We start from the raw sequence: 14,493 nt of genomic DNA, 5'->3' as shown, positions 1-14,493 counted from the left end.
GCACCATGGGCAATGCCACAGTAGTAGTATCAACAATAGATTAAGTATTTGAATTGTAGGATGCTGATGTATTGAGTTGATTGCCATGTGCACATGGCCTCTGAGAGGAACCTCCTTGAAACAAGGGAAGTGAAGCAAGAGTTCAGAAGGCGAGAAAAGAGACACAACAATTTACCATCCTTGCACAAATGTATTTTTTGGAATCAATCATACCCCACAGTCTGAAATCTAAGATTTATTCATAAATATATATTTGCATAATAAATTAAAGTATAACATGATTCATTTTCATTGGCAATATTAGTGCAGCACTTGGCATTGTGTACACCTGCAAGGAGTCAGCGTCATCAGTAAAGGAGGACTGCGGAGAAACCTGGCTTGATTTGAGTCAGCAATCTGATAACAATGAAATGATCGGTTATTAAAAACAGACTGGGCAGTAATTGGCATGTGTAGTATTTTTAAACAGGAATGTTGTGGACACTGGGGGTAATTTTCCAGGTACGCCCTTAACCACCAGCAGTGATTATTGGAAAATCATTGACACGTTGCCAACATTCAATATTTGCACTCATACATCGGGTGAGGAACTGGGAAGTCCATCAAAATCTATGGACCGAAAATCACAGGCAGCACTCCCACAATTTTCCAACATGAATTGCTGGTGGGCAAGGTTCCCTGTTGCCTGACTCGGAAAATTACTCTGTGTTTATGCTTAACTCGCCCCCCTCCCCCCGTCAATTCCCTCTGGTTACTCAAGGGCTTTTTTCCCCACTGCCCTCCTTTACTGAAGACACTGACTCCTTGCAGGGGTACACACTGGCGGAACCAGCTATCCAGGACCTCGCAGACAGGGCCTCAGTTTAATGTCTCACCCGAAAGACGGCAGCTCCGACAATGCAGCACTCCCTCAGTACTGAACTGTAGTTACAGACAGCTGCAAGCTGACGTTCTGTGTGGAACGTATCCTTGCATGTTTGTTTTCTTCCCTACTAATAGTAAAAATGGGGACCATCGCCCACTGCTTGGAGCAACTCTTTGCAAAATGCTGCTCACAGGTTGCTTCCAAGCAGCATTTTCGTACCATAAGATTAATAAGGATTGATTTAGTGCAATCAGTAAGAATACAGGTATCTACCATTATAACACTTAGGATTGTGTGGCAAAGATAATATACATCCCCTTTAAATTAATCAATAGACATCCCCTTTAAGTCAAACATTAAATTCTGAAAACAAATACACACAGGTTGTACTTGGATAAATACTGCATCCATCACCATTATTATTAGTAACAAATTATTAAATCTGGATAGATTTTCAGTAATTTAACCATATATCATCAATGATAGAAATAAAACTCATTTAGTGGACCTAAACTGTCCTGAGTCACAAATTTCAAAATATTGACATATCCATCTTTTAACTTAAAAGTAGTTTGAATTATGATTTTTTTTCCAGTAAAATATCCATAGAAAATATGTACACAGATGTTCTTAAAAGACCCAACAACAAACACCAGCATTGGAGATGATTTACTCAGAGGAGGAAGGAAAGAGTAGGAGAGCTTCTCCTTTTCTATTTATTTTCGCAATGTGGGCGTCACTGGCAAGACTGGCATTTATTACCCATTGCTAGTTGCCCTGAGAAGGTGGTGGTAGGCCTTCTTCTTGACCTCTGTGGCTTGCTAGGCCACTTCAGAGGGAAGTTAAGAGACAACCACCTTGGTGTGGGACTGGAGTCACATATAGGCCAGACTGGACAAGGTCATTAGTGAACCATTTGGGTTTTTACAAAAAATTGACAGCTTTATGGGTATTTCCAGATTTTTTATTAAACTGAATCCAAATTCTCAAATTGCCACATTCTCTGGATTATTAATACCAGGCCTCTGGTTTACTAGTCCAGTAACATAACCGATACACCTATGTACCTGTCAATAAGAACATAAGAAATAGGAGCAGGAATAGGCCATATGGCCCCACGAGACTGCTCCGCCATTCAATAAGATCATGACTGATCTTCGACCTCAACTCCACTTTCCCACCTGATCCTCATATCCCTTGATTCCCTTAAGAGTCCAAAAATCTATCGATCTCATTCTTGAATATACTCAACGACTGAGCATCCACCACCCTCTGGGGTTGAGAATTCCAAAGATTTACAACACTCTGAGTGAAGAAATTCCTCCTCATCTCAGTCCTAAATGTCCGACCCCTTATCCTGAAACTATGCCCCTAGTTCTAGACTCTCCAGCCAAGGGAAACAGCGTCTCAGCTTCTACCCTGTCAAGCACTTTCAGAATCTTATATGTTTCAATGAGATCCCCTCTCATTCTTCCAAACTCCAGAGAGTATAGGCCCATTCTTCTCAACCTCTCTTCATAGGACAACCCTCTCATCTCAGGAATTAATCTAGTGAACCTTTGTTGCACCGCCTCTAGTGCAAGTATATCCTTCCATAGGTAAGGAGACCAAAATTGTACACAGTACTCCAGGTGTGGTCTCACCAAAGCCCTGTACAATTGCAGCAAGACTTCCTTACTCTTGCACTGCAACCCCCTTGCAATAAAAGCCAACATACCATTTGCCATTCTAATTGCTTGCTGTACCTGCATGTTAACTCTGTTTTCTGTCTGTTAATCAATCCTCTATCCATAATATATTACCCACAACTCATGAGCCCTTATCTTGTGTAACAACCTTTTGTGTGGCACCTTATCGAATGCCTTTTGAAAATCCAAATACACTACATGCACTGGTTCCCGTTTATCTACCTTGCTAGTTACGTCCTCAAAAGACTCCAGTAGATTTGTCAAACACGGTTTCCCTTTCATAAAACCATGTTGACTCTGCCTAATCATATTCTGATTTCCTAAGTGCCCCATTACGTCCTTAATAATAGATTCCAGCATTTCCTGACTACTGATGTCAGGCTAACTGGCTTGTAGTTCCCTGTTTTCTAACTCCCTCCTTTCTTGAATAGCGATGGGACCATTCTAGAATCTAGGGAATTTTGGAAGATCACAACCAATGCATTCAGTGTCTCTGCAGCCATCTCTTTTCGAACTCTAGGATGAAGGCCATCTGGTCCAGCTTTTAGTCCCATTAGTTTCTCCAGTACTTTTTCTTACCAATTTTAACTACTTTAAGTTCCTCACTCTCATTAGACCCTTGGTTCCCCGATATTTCTGGTATGTTTTTTCTGTCTTCTTCTGTAAAGACAGATACAAAATATTTGTTTAACGTCTCTGCCATTTCCTCATTCCCCATTATAATTTCTCCTGTCTCAGCCTCTAAGGGACCCACGTTTACTTCTGATACTCTCTTCCTTTGTACACACTTGTAGAAGCTCTTACAATCTGTTTTTATATTTCTTGCTAGTCTACTCTCATATTCTATTTTCTCCCTCTTTATCAAATTTTTGGTCCCCCTTTGCTGTTTTTTAAAACTCTCCCAATCTTTAGGCTTACTACTTTTCCTGGCAACATTATAAGCCTCTTCCTTTAATCTAATACTATCTGTAACTTCTTTAGTTAGCCACAGATGGATCTCTTTTCCTGTGGGGTTTTTATTCCTCAATGGAATGTATATTGTTTGAGAATTTTGAAATATTTCTTTAAATGTTTGCCATTGCTTATCTTCCATCATATCTTTTAATCTAATTTCCCAATCAACTTTAGCCAACTCACCCCTCATACCTATGTAATTGGCTTTATTTAAGTTTAAGACTCCAGTTTCGGACTTAGGTTCGTCAATCTCGAACTCAATATGAAATTCTATCATATTATGATCACTCTGCCCCAGAGGACCCCTTACTATGAGATTACTAATTAATGTTGACACTTATCTCAGCCTCCCCCACCCCCAAACCAATTTTCTCCTCTCCCTTCCTGAGGGTACTGACTCTTCCAGGGGTATGGGCGACAGTTGCCTCCTAGTATCGTGCCCAAGTGGCCATTCTTCATGTGTGAGCCTTGACAATGAGTGCTAGCCAACTGACTGCTGGAGTGGCGACGGAGCCTGATTCAGTCCTGCATCGTGATCAGCAGTGGCATCCGTAGAACATTTGTTTTCACAGTCAGGGACTGAGGCCAGTTGTAATTCCCCCTGGAGCCTCCCCGGCTGAGCTCAGCACAGACTGGCAGGGACACTTAATTATGATTTTCACAGAACAGTGAATGAAATTTGACCCCCGAAACATCCTGGAAAATCCCATAATCCCGTGTAATACAGATGGAATTTGACTTCTAATGGCAATAGAAACCAATGACTCTAATTATAAATGGGTGGAAATGTGATCCCCAAAACAGTGGTAAAAATCTCAAGCAATAAATGAGGGGAAGCTCACACTAACAGTTCCATGAGAACTCCGGGAATTGGAGTTCTAGGCACTTCTATAGAAAGACTGGACAGAGAGTCATTTACCCCCAGTCTGGTCTCACAGCCAATTTCAGAGCAGCATTTGTCAAAGTTTCAGGTGGCGTATAGCAGGACGAAGCCTGAGGAAAGGGTTAAAGGGGAGAAAAATTACACGGCTGTATTCTTTGTCTCTCCTGCTTTCTCTCTCCAACCTCTTCCTATTTTAAAAACTTACATCCACAATTTTGCATCCAGTAGTGACACAGAAAGGCATCAAATTAACTAAAAAGGCACATTTTTTTTGTTACATCACATGATTTCAGAAATAGTTCTCTAATAATCATTACCCTTCTTTTCACCTTTTATATTACACAAGATAAAAACACAAACAAGAACAAAAAAATAAGATGCACTTTCCCTTTTTCCGCTCCCAATCTTCTCCCCTCCTTTCCTTAAAGACACTGAGGGGTAATTTTGGCTTTGGGTGATAGTGTAAAACTGGCCATATTGATTCAGCCACCTGTTATACCTCTCTCCCGATTTTCAATTTCATTCCGTCTACTTAAATGGAAATGAAAATCGGGAGAGATGAACAATGGGCAGTTGAAACAATATCGTCTGTTTTACACTATTGCCCAAAGTCAAAATTACCTCCACTGACTCTTACTGGGGTACAGTTCCACAGGCATCAGCCACTTGCTGTCTGGTGCCTCACTCATATTCTCTATGTGTGTGTCAGCAGATTATTTACTGCAGTGGGGATGGTGAACAGCTGAGCCTGACTTCAGTACCTTTCAGTAGGGTCTAACTGGACAATGATCAGAATCAGGAACCCTCACTGATTCTTTCTCCATCTACCTCAGGAGCAGTGAGGCCACTTCCAGTGCCTCTGCCACCATAATGCTGAGATCATCTTTATCCAGCACAGAACAAGCATCAAAGCTAGAACTGTCCTGGTGTGTATGGCTCAGTACCGCAGTCCATTTACTAACTCAGTCATCTAGGAGATCTAACTGCTTTGGTCTTAACTTAACTGGTGACAAAGTACCACATCTACTTGGGTCAGGCTTATTATCTAAAGGAGGTAAGACCCTGGTGGAGTCTAAGGTGATCCCTGGACCACAGATATTGCAATGCCACAGAAATAAGTGAAAAGATGGCATTCTATTTTAAAAATGAAGCCAGTTCCTCAAGCAGAATGTTAAAGGAATTCTTTTGTCAGGGCCTCCTGAAGTGGCCATTTTGAGATACAAAGTAGGGAACTATGTAAAAGAGAATTCCGAATTTTGCTCCCCTTCCAGTTCTGCTTTTCACCTCCTCAAAAATTTGGACCCTTCACCCACCTTGGTGCCACTTTAAGCTGGAAAGTTATACGTTGAAAGCCTCCAGTTGGGGTACCAATACTTAGAACCACTTAAGTCAGATTGTTGCTAGCGTTAACCTTGGCACAATCGTTCCCGTTAACATACATTTGATATAAAACTTTTTGTGCATCAATAGAGACTCACAGCATTTACCCTGCAACTAGTATAGTGGCAGCAGCCTTCCACCTAAATAATGAATTTGATTACATAGTTAACAACTTCCCACTTCCTAGGCCTATAGGGCTAACTCCACACTCACCATGCTCCCGGGAGCAATGTGGGCTGGAAAATAGGGGCAACACTACTGTAGACCTAACTTCGATTTGGAGTGTGGAAGCCCTGCAAGGAGGAGTGGGATGGCGGGAATTACTCCATTATATCCTCCCTCCAATGTTCACCTTCCATCCTCAAGACTGACATATGTTGGGGTAGGGTTTTTAGGTGCTTTCTGCCCTCTGACACCCTTCCCAAGTGACAGTGAGAGACCAATAATAATACCTCACACGATAATGTGAGGTCAGTTCATTTTAATGGAGGCCCATTGTTGTACCCTTACCATTCCTGAGATCAGCTAATACAGACTAAATAAACATTTTTAAACTTCACGTGCACACACACATTGCAGCACAAATTGCTGATGTCCATCAACTCGAACTTGACCATCTTCAAGCATCTTTTTCCGGGACTTTAGCCTAGCTCCGTAACTACCCAACGGCTGATGAAACTGCGATATATTATCGCAAGACATCCCCTCTCCTCTCTGATTGGCTGTTGCTTCACCGCAACAGTTATTGAGTGCATTTTACAGCCTGTTTAAGGCAATTTGGTTGTTTAAAGTGAGGATCATTCGCATTTGTTTCTTTTAAGAAGTCCAGTTTTCGGTTTAAGAGGTAGTGTTTATCAGCTTTCATTCATGTAGGTGTAGGACATTCTCCTGTCTCAGTTTCAGTTCTACTATAGGCCTGGCATGACAATTTAGACAGTTCCCACCATTACTGCCCATCAGCAAGAGAAAAGTGTAGCCAAAATGTCAGTGGAACAGCCAATTGTCTTGACAATTTTTCAGGAGAGGTGGTGACTTCTGCTGGAGTGAGGTTCCACCGGTTTCAAATGCCCAACAGGCCATTCTTCATGTGTGTGTCTTGACAGTGAACGCAGGCAAGCTACTTTGACCATGGAGGAGCATCACAGCCTATCCTGATCTTGTCTTCACCCTGTAGCCACAGGCATACACTTTTCAGCAGTATAATGATTAGGAGCTGGATCCCTGGCTTATTTGTTCCCTTACCCAGAGGCACCAAGGTCAACGGTAGCATCCATAGTATCGCCCAAGATGAGATCAGAGTGGGGATTGAATCTCCTTGACTTTCTGGCTAAGTACCCCCACAGTACATTTACCCATTAAGCCATCCAGAGAGCCCACACCCTGGAAGTTAAAATGTAAATAGGTTGTACAACCAATTCATAGCAGCTTGGTTAATAGATCATGACAGGGAAAGACAACCAATTACAACTTCCCCATCACCCCCAAGTAGATATAGGTCTGAATGAAATCCAATTCTAATTAAGTACCTCACTGGTCAAGAAGTACCATAATTGAATCAGGAGTCTTTCAGGCCACCAATGTAATGGGACTTAAAGGTCCACTGGCTTTAGGGGAAAAGTAGAACACCTATTAATTTTGTTGGATGGTGGAGGTGGCTTATAATATTGGGTGTAAGCGATATCATGGTGCCTTCCAACCTGATTTAACTCAGTGCATTGTTTAGTTTGTAAGCAAATGAGAAAAGGTTTAACAATCAGTTCTTCATGAAGGCAGTGGCCTTTTTTTAAAGGTATTGACACAGAGGAGTTGCACACGAGGACTGGGTATGGGTTCCTTCCTCTTCGCTCCCACCCATTTCATCCCCATCTCTCCCGAAGGCATTGACACCCTCTGGGATATGATTCCATGATGCCAATAACTCTCGGTAACCTCACCCATGTGCAATTCTAGACAGTGAGCATCAACAGGCTATTCGACCGTACTGGAATCACCCAATGTCTCACACACTTTGTAGCAGGGGTGACTGAACAGCGATTGAAAGACATACCCAGGCTGGTGTTTCTCTACCGTTATCGCGGACATTGTTGCCAATTATTCTGCATAGATTAGTTAACTCATCAGAGGCCAGTGATGGAACCTTGAACTTTTCACATTTTTATGACTAAGTGTTACACATGATTAAATTTTCATGCAATGAGCCATTCTAGGGAGCTCCTAGGCACATGTTTAACTAAATTTTAGGGTAGTGTTGAGTGTTGTGCTAACACAATGCCACGTTCAATCAAATATGTCAGCTTCTGTATAAAATTTAAATTGTCTCGTTGTTTGAATACAACATGGTACTGCTGGAAGAAATTCGAGAAGCTCCAATCTGTCAATCAGCATTCTTGAATCCTCATATTCCATTTAAAGCCTTGTTCAAGTCAGTATATTGTCCAATTCCTCCTCTCTGAAAGCACATTTGCTCATGGTCCCAAGATTCTTCACACTATTAATGAGTCAGCATGTCTTTAACATGGGATATCTTCTGTGCTGTGCTAGTCTGGTTTCAACAGTCCCAAATAGAAAGCTGACCAGGTAATCACACCCACTCAACTCAAATTTGTGACTAATACTTCCTCATATAGATAATACTCCTATATTTTAATTCAGTGCAGGACAGACAAATTCTCTGCACCCCACCTTGCTCCCTAACTTGGGAGATGTTCTTCAGACTAAAGCTGGGGGGAGATTAAATGAGTCTCGGTTAGTCTCTATCTGGTCCGTGATCGACACGGTCCATGGTATGAAACTGCCCATAATTTGGTACTAATTAGCACAGAATTGAGATTCATAATCAGACAGATCAAAAAGATAGCTGATGTGCAAAATAGGAAAAAGAAAATCACAGTGTTGCAGTAAGGAATGTTTTTCTAAGGTTGAAGTTAAGGCACATTATTAGAAGAGAGCAGAAGCAGTTTGACTTTTCATTTGTCCAACTATAGATGACCAGGGACAGCTCTTCTGAATTCCCAAAGTAGAGAAATGTTCCATTTCCTAGTTCTGCCATCCATCAACTCGACGAACATGAAGACATTTACAATATGTACAATGTTGATCCAGAGTTCAGTCACAGTCTTTCAGGATCAAGTGCCTTTAAAGAAATTTATTTTATTAATATTGGCAAGGATCTTAGTGATATTGGCTTCGAAATCTCCGTCATGAACTCCTGTCACTCGGAAGGCTCCTGCACCACTATTGTTCTCCCAGTAATGATGCCAATGTCCTAAGCTGTTGGCACCGAATCCATAAACATTCACCTGCAGGGTAGAAGCAGCACAGAGGTTAAAGTAAAGCTGCACAAAAGAAGAAAGTCTCAATTTTCTCCGCTTTTTTTCCCCAATGACTCATGCTGAGGGTCTGATTGCATGGGTGAGACTACCCTCCCGGACTTAGGCGTTGTTTGTGTGTGAGACCAGTTAGTGAGAGTCTGTAGGCTCTTCTGCCAATGGTGTGGGGGGGTGGCGGCCGTTGGCATCACAGCCGAGCCAGTTCTTGTTCTCACCCGACGTCCACACCCGTGCAACATCCAGCAGCAGCCATTAGAATACAGTCAAACGAAGGAAACCTTATTGTCCCAATTCTCTCCTCATCTCCCCTGGAGGCGCTAACTCCCGCTTGGGGATAGTTTCACAGTTCTTGACTCAAATATGGTATCTCACCCATGAGGCCATTCTTCATGAGTGAACCTGGGCAGTGAGTATGGGGGGAGAGGGGGGCGTTGCACAGCTGGATCCTGAAATGATCTGATGTCCACACAGGCTCTTTCCAAAAGATGTCACTGGAGCAGGAGCTTGGCTACTTTTTCAAATTGCTTGCCTTGGAGCACTGAGGACAATTGGTCGGCTGAGATTAGCTGATTTGAGTATAGGGTATTTCTGGTCTCGGAACATAGGAACAAGAGTAGGCCAGGCCATTAAGCCCCTCGAGCCTGCTCCGCCATTCAATTAGATCAGGGCCGATCTGTACCTTAACTACATTTACCTGCCGTAGCTCCATATCGCTTGATATCCATACCGTACAAATATCAGCAGGAGGGTTTAAACTAATTTGGCAGGGGGATGGGCACCAGGATGGAACATTAGAGAGGAGAAACAAGGAGCACAGAGGACTGGGAAAAACAAATAGCACTAGAGAATAGTTCAGTAATAGGAGGGATCAGAGAGGGGGCAATTGTGAAGAGGAGTTTGGAGTGCAAGTGCGTAAATGCACATAGCATGGTAAATAAAGTTGGTGAGCTGCTGGCACAAGTCGCCAGGTGGCACTATGATATAGTAGCAATAACAGAAATCTGGCTCAAAGAAGGGGAGGATTGGCTACTTAATATTCCTGGTTACAAGGTATTCAGGAAGGAAAGTGGAGGGGGTGGTGGGGTGGTAGTATTGATCAAAGAAACTATTATAGCACTGGAAAGGGATGATGTAGTTGAGGGGTCAAAGGCAGAATCTATTTGATTAGAATTAAGAAGCAATAGAAGAGCTATTATGTTACTGGGTGTGTACTATAGGCCACCAAGTAGTAGGAAGAAGATAGAGCAGCAAATTTGCAGGCAAATTTCAAAAAGACGCAAGAACCAAAGAGCAGTGATAATGGGGGATGTCAATTATCCCACTACTGACAGGGATAGTAACCATGTAAAGGACAAATAAGTGGAGGTAATTGTGAAATGTATACAAGAGAATTTTCCTGATCAGTTTGTTTCCAATGAGGAAGGAAACAGTGCTGGATCTAGTTCTGGGGAATGAAGTGGGGCAAGTGGAGTATGTTTCAGTGGGGGAGTATTTGGGAAACAGTGATCATAATATCATTAGATTTAGAATAGTTATGGAAAAGGACAAGGAGCAATCAAGCGTAAAAAGACTTAACTGGAGGAGGGCTAATTTCAGTGAGTTAAAAAGGAATCTTGCCCTGGTGGATTAGAATCAAAAATTGGTTTGCAAAACAGTAATTGCACAATGGGAGGCCATCAAGGAGGAGATGGTTCGGGTACAGAGTAGACACATTCCCATGAGGGGAAAGGAAGGGCATCCAAAGCTAGAGCTCCTGGATTACTAAAGATATAGAGATTAAAATGAAATAGAAAAAGGAGGCTTATGACAATGTAAGGTTTATAATACAATAGAGAACTAAGCTGAATACAGAAAGTACAGAGGAGATCTGATAAAGGAAATAAGAGGGGCAAAGAGAGTATGAGAATAGATTCGTAGCTAACATAAAAGGAAAGCGAAAAGTTTTTTATAAATAGTAAAAAGGTAATCAAGGGAAGGGTGGGGCCGATTAGAGACAAGAAAGGAGATCTTCTTGTGGAGGCAGAGGGTAAGGCTGAGGTACTAAATGAATACTTTGCATCGGTCTTCACTAGAAAAGAGCATGCTGCCAATGTAGTGGTAAAAGAGGAGGTAGTAGCAATATTGGATAGGATAAAAACAGATAAAAAGGTACTTAAAAGGTTGGCAGTACTCAAAGTAGAAAAGTCACCCGGTCCAGATGGGATGCATCCTAGGTTACTGAGGGAAGTAAATTGCAAAGGCGCTGACCACAATATTCCAATCCTCCTTAGATCTGGAGGTGATGCCAGAGAACTGGAGGATTTCAAATCTTCAAAACAAGGAGAGGGATAAATCTGGCAATTACAGGCCAGTTAGCCTAACATCGGTGGTGGGGGAACTTTTAGAGACAATTATCCTCGACAAAATTAATTGGCACTTGGAAAAGTATGGGCTAATAAATGAAAGTCAGCACGGATTTGTTAAAGGAAAATCTTTGTTTGACTGACTTGATTGAGTTCCTTGATGAAGTAATGGAGAGGGTTGATGAGGGTAGTATGGTTGATGTTGTGTATATGGACTTTCAAAAGGCATTTGATAAAGTACCACATAATAGACTTGTTAGCAAAATTAAAGCCCATGGGATTAAAAGGACAGTGGCAACGTGGATACAAAATTGGCTAAGGGACAGAAAGCAGAAAGAAGTGGTGAACGGTTGTTTCTCAGACTGGAGGGAAGCATACAATGGTGTTCCCCAGGGATTGGTATTAGGACCACTGCTCTTTTTGATATATATTAATCATAGAATCATAGAATCATAGAAGTTACAACATGGAAACAGGCCCTTCGGCCCAACATGTCCATGTCGCCCAGTTTATACCACTAAGCTAGTCCCAATTGCCTGCACTTGGCCCATATCCCTCGATACCCATCTTCCCCATGTAACTGTCCAAATGCTTTTTAAAAGACAAAATTGTACCCGCCTCTACTACTGCCTCTGGCAGCTCGTTCCAGACACTCACCACCCTTTGAGTGAAAAAATTGCCCCTCTGGATCCTTTTGTATCTCTCCCCTCTCACCTTAAATCTGTGCCCCCTCGTTATAGACTCCCCTACCTTTGGGAAAAGATTTTGACTATCGACCTTATCTATGCCCCTGGACAGGGTAGAATTTCAAAGTTTGTAGATGACACGAAACTTGGAAATGTAGTAAACAGTGAGGAGGGTAGTAACAGACTTAAGGAGGTCATAGACAGACTGGTGAAATGGGCAGGCATGTGGCAGATGAAATTTAATGCAGAGAAGTGTGAAGTAATACATTTTGATAGAAAGAATGAGGAGAGGCAATATAAACTAAATGGTACAATTTTAAAGGGGGTGCAGGAACTGAAAGATCTGGGGGTGTACATACACGAATCTTTGAAGGTGTCAGGACAAGTTGAGAAGGCTGTTAAAAAAGCATATGGGATCCTGGGATTTATTAATAGTGGCATAGAGTACAAAAGCAAGGAAGTTATGCTAAACTTTTATAAAACACTGGTTAGGCCTCGGCTGGAGTATTGTGTTCAATTCTGGGCACCACACTTTAGGAAGGAGTGTCAAGGCCTTAGCAGTGCAGAAGTGATTTACTAGAATGGTACCAGAGATGAAGGATTTCAGTTATGTGGAGAGACTGGAGAAGCTGGGGTTGTTCTTCTTAGAACAGAGAAGGTTAAGTGGAGATTTGATAGAGGTGTTCAAAATCATGAACGGTTTTCATAGAGTAGATAAGGAGAAACTGTTTCCAGTGGCAGAAGGGTCAGTAACCAGAGGACACAGATTTAAGGTGATTGACAAAAGAATCAGGCGACATGATAAAACATTTTTTTATGCAGCAAATTGTAATGATCTGGAATGCACTGCCTGAAAGGATCGTGGAAGCAGATTCAATAATAATTTTCAAAATGGAATTGGATAAATACTTGAAGTGAAAGAATTTACAAGGCTATGGGGAAAGAGCAGGGGAGTGGGACTAATTGGATAGCTCTGCCAAAAAGCCCGCACAGGCCCGATGGGCAAATAGCCTCACTCTGTTTGGTATCATTCAATGATCAGACATGAAAGCTCCAATTGTCCCAGTGTCCACAGCCTTTTGGGGAGAGAATTCCAGATTTCTACTACCCTTTGTGTGAAAAACGGCTTCCTGATTTCACTCCTAAATGGCCTGGCTCTGGGGGCATAGATTTAAAGTAATTGGTAGAAGGATTAGGCGGGAGCTGAGGAGAAATTTTTTCACCCAGAGGGTGGTGGGGGTTTGGAAATCATTGCCTGAAAGGATGGTTGAGGCAGATACCCTCAACTCATTTAAAAAGTACTTGGATGTGCACTTAAAGTGCCGTGACCTACAGGGCTACGGACCAAGTGCTGGAAAGTGGAATTAAATTGGATAGCTCTTTTTCGGCCAGCACGGACACGATGGGCTGAATGGCCTCCTTCTGTGCCATAACTTTCTATGATTCTAATTTTAAGATTATATTCATTTGTTTGGTCTTGATTTCCCCATCAGAAGAAATCGTTTCTCTCTATCTGCCCTATCGGATCCTTTTAACATTTTAAACACCTCGAATAGATCACCTCTCAATCTTCTATACTCAAGTCTGTGTGGCTGTCCAACATTTGGCAGTAGATTTACCAAATGAACAATAAAGAAGCTTATATTTCTCTATTTAATAATTAAAATATATTAGAAATCACATTTACCTCATCACAGACATGAAGTGCAAAAATTGTGACCAGCATCCCAGTTGAGGAGTATCTCCCATGATGCTCATTCCAGTTATCATAAACATACTTAAAAAAAGTTGGGTTAAAGATCAATACCTGAAAATGTGGAGAACAAGAAATCGAATTTAGAACAGGATTTCTTTTTTCTAGAAAGGCAAGTTGAAAGTCTACCAGCAGGTACAGATTTTCAGAACTGGCTCAACATTTTCCTGATCCACTTATAGAAAGAATCAGCTTTTAAACAAATTTGAAACTGAGCTTGGTGTCACCTAGCTGCTACTTAATTTTTCTCATCTTCTCTCTTACTCCTGTCAACTTTTGTGGTGCATTCACTACACTAAGGTCCTTGGACCTTCTCTGAGGTTTCTTGATGAAAATACAGAGTTCAAATGTCACTGACAATATTAGCAAGTTAAGGAGTAAGTACGGAAATTGGGTTGGCCTTTTTTTCCACTAAATAGACTTGAAAAATGATCAGGGACTGAAATGGAGCATGTACGTGGAATCAAAGGGGTAGATCTTCACTTTGTGCAATAGTGTTAAACGGGTGATAGTGAGTCGGCAGCCAGTTTTACATCTCTCCCAATTTTTATTTCCATTGACTTCACATCTACAAATCCACACAGTTACCTCCAGAGTCTTCCCACCTCCGCAC

At 41.8% G+C, this 14,493-nt stretch overlaps 1 protein-coding gene across 6 annotated transcripts in view; it reads right to left on the bottom strand.

The window, feature by feature from the left end:
* Positions 1-222: 222 nt before the first annotated feature.
* The window catches only part of LOC137311362 (CMP-N-acetylneuraminate-beta-galactosamide-alpha-2,3-sialyltransferase 1-like), a 197,434-nt gene continuing 183,163 nt past the window's right edge, over positions 223-14,493 (bottom strand). For all 6 annotated transcript variants that reach the window (XM_067978649.1, XM_067978626.1, XM_067978636.1 and 3 more), the window contains 2 exons: positions 13,815-13,934; positions 223-9,069 (listed from right to left, as the gene is read on the bottom strand). In XM_067978649.1, the coding sequence (XP_067834750.1) occupies positions 8,896-9,069; positions 13,815-13,934 (294 nt within the window). In that variant the 3' untranslated portion in view covers positions 223-8,895. The remainder of the gene's footprint in view (positions 9,070-13,814; positions 13,935-14,493) is intronic.

Source organism: Heptranchias perlo, chromosome 3, assembly GCF_035084215.1.
Source record: "Heptranchias perlo isolate sHepPer1 chromosome 3, sHepPer1.hap1, whole genome shotgun sequence".
In the NCBI taxonomy this organism is placed as follows: Eukaryota; Metazoa; Chordata; class Chondrichthyes; order Hexanchiformes; family Hexanchidae; genus Heptranchias; species Heptranchias perlo.
The sequence above is the reverse complement of the archived record's forward strand: the minus strand, read 5'-3'. Positions and strand labels throughout refer to the sequence as shown.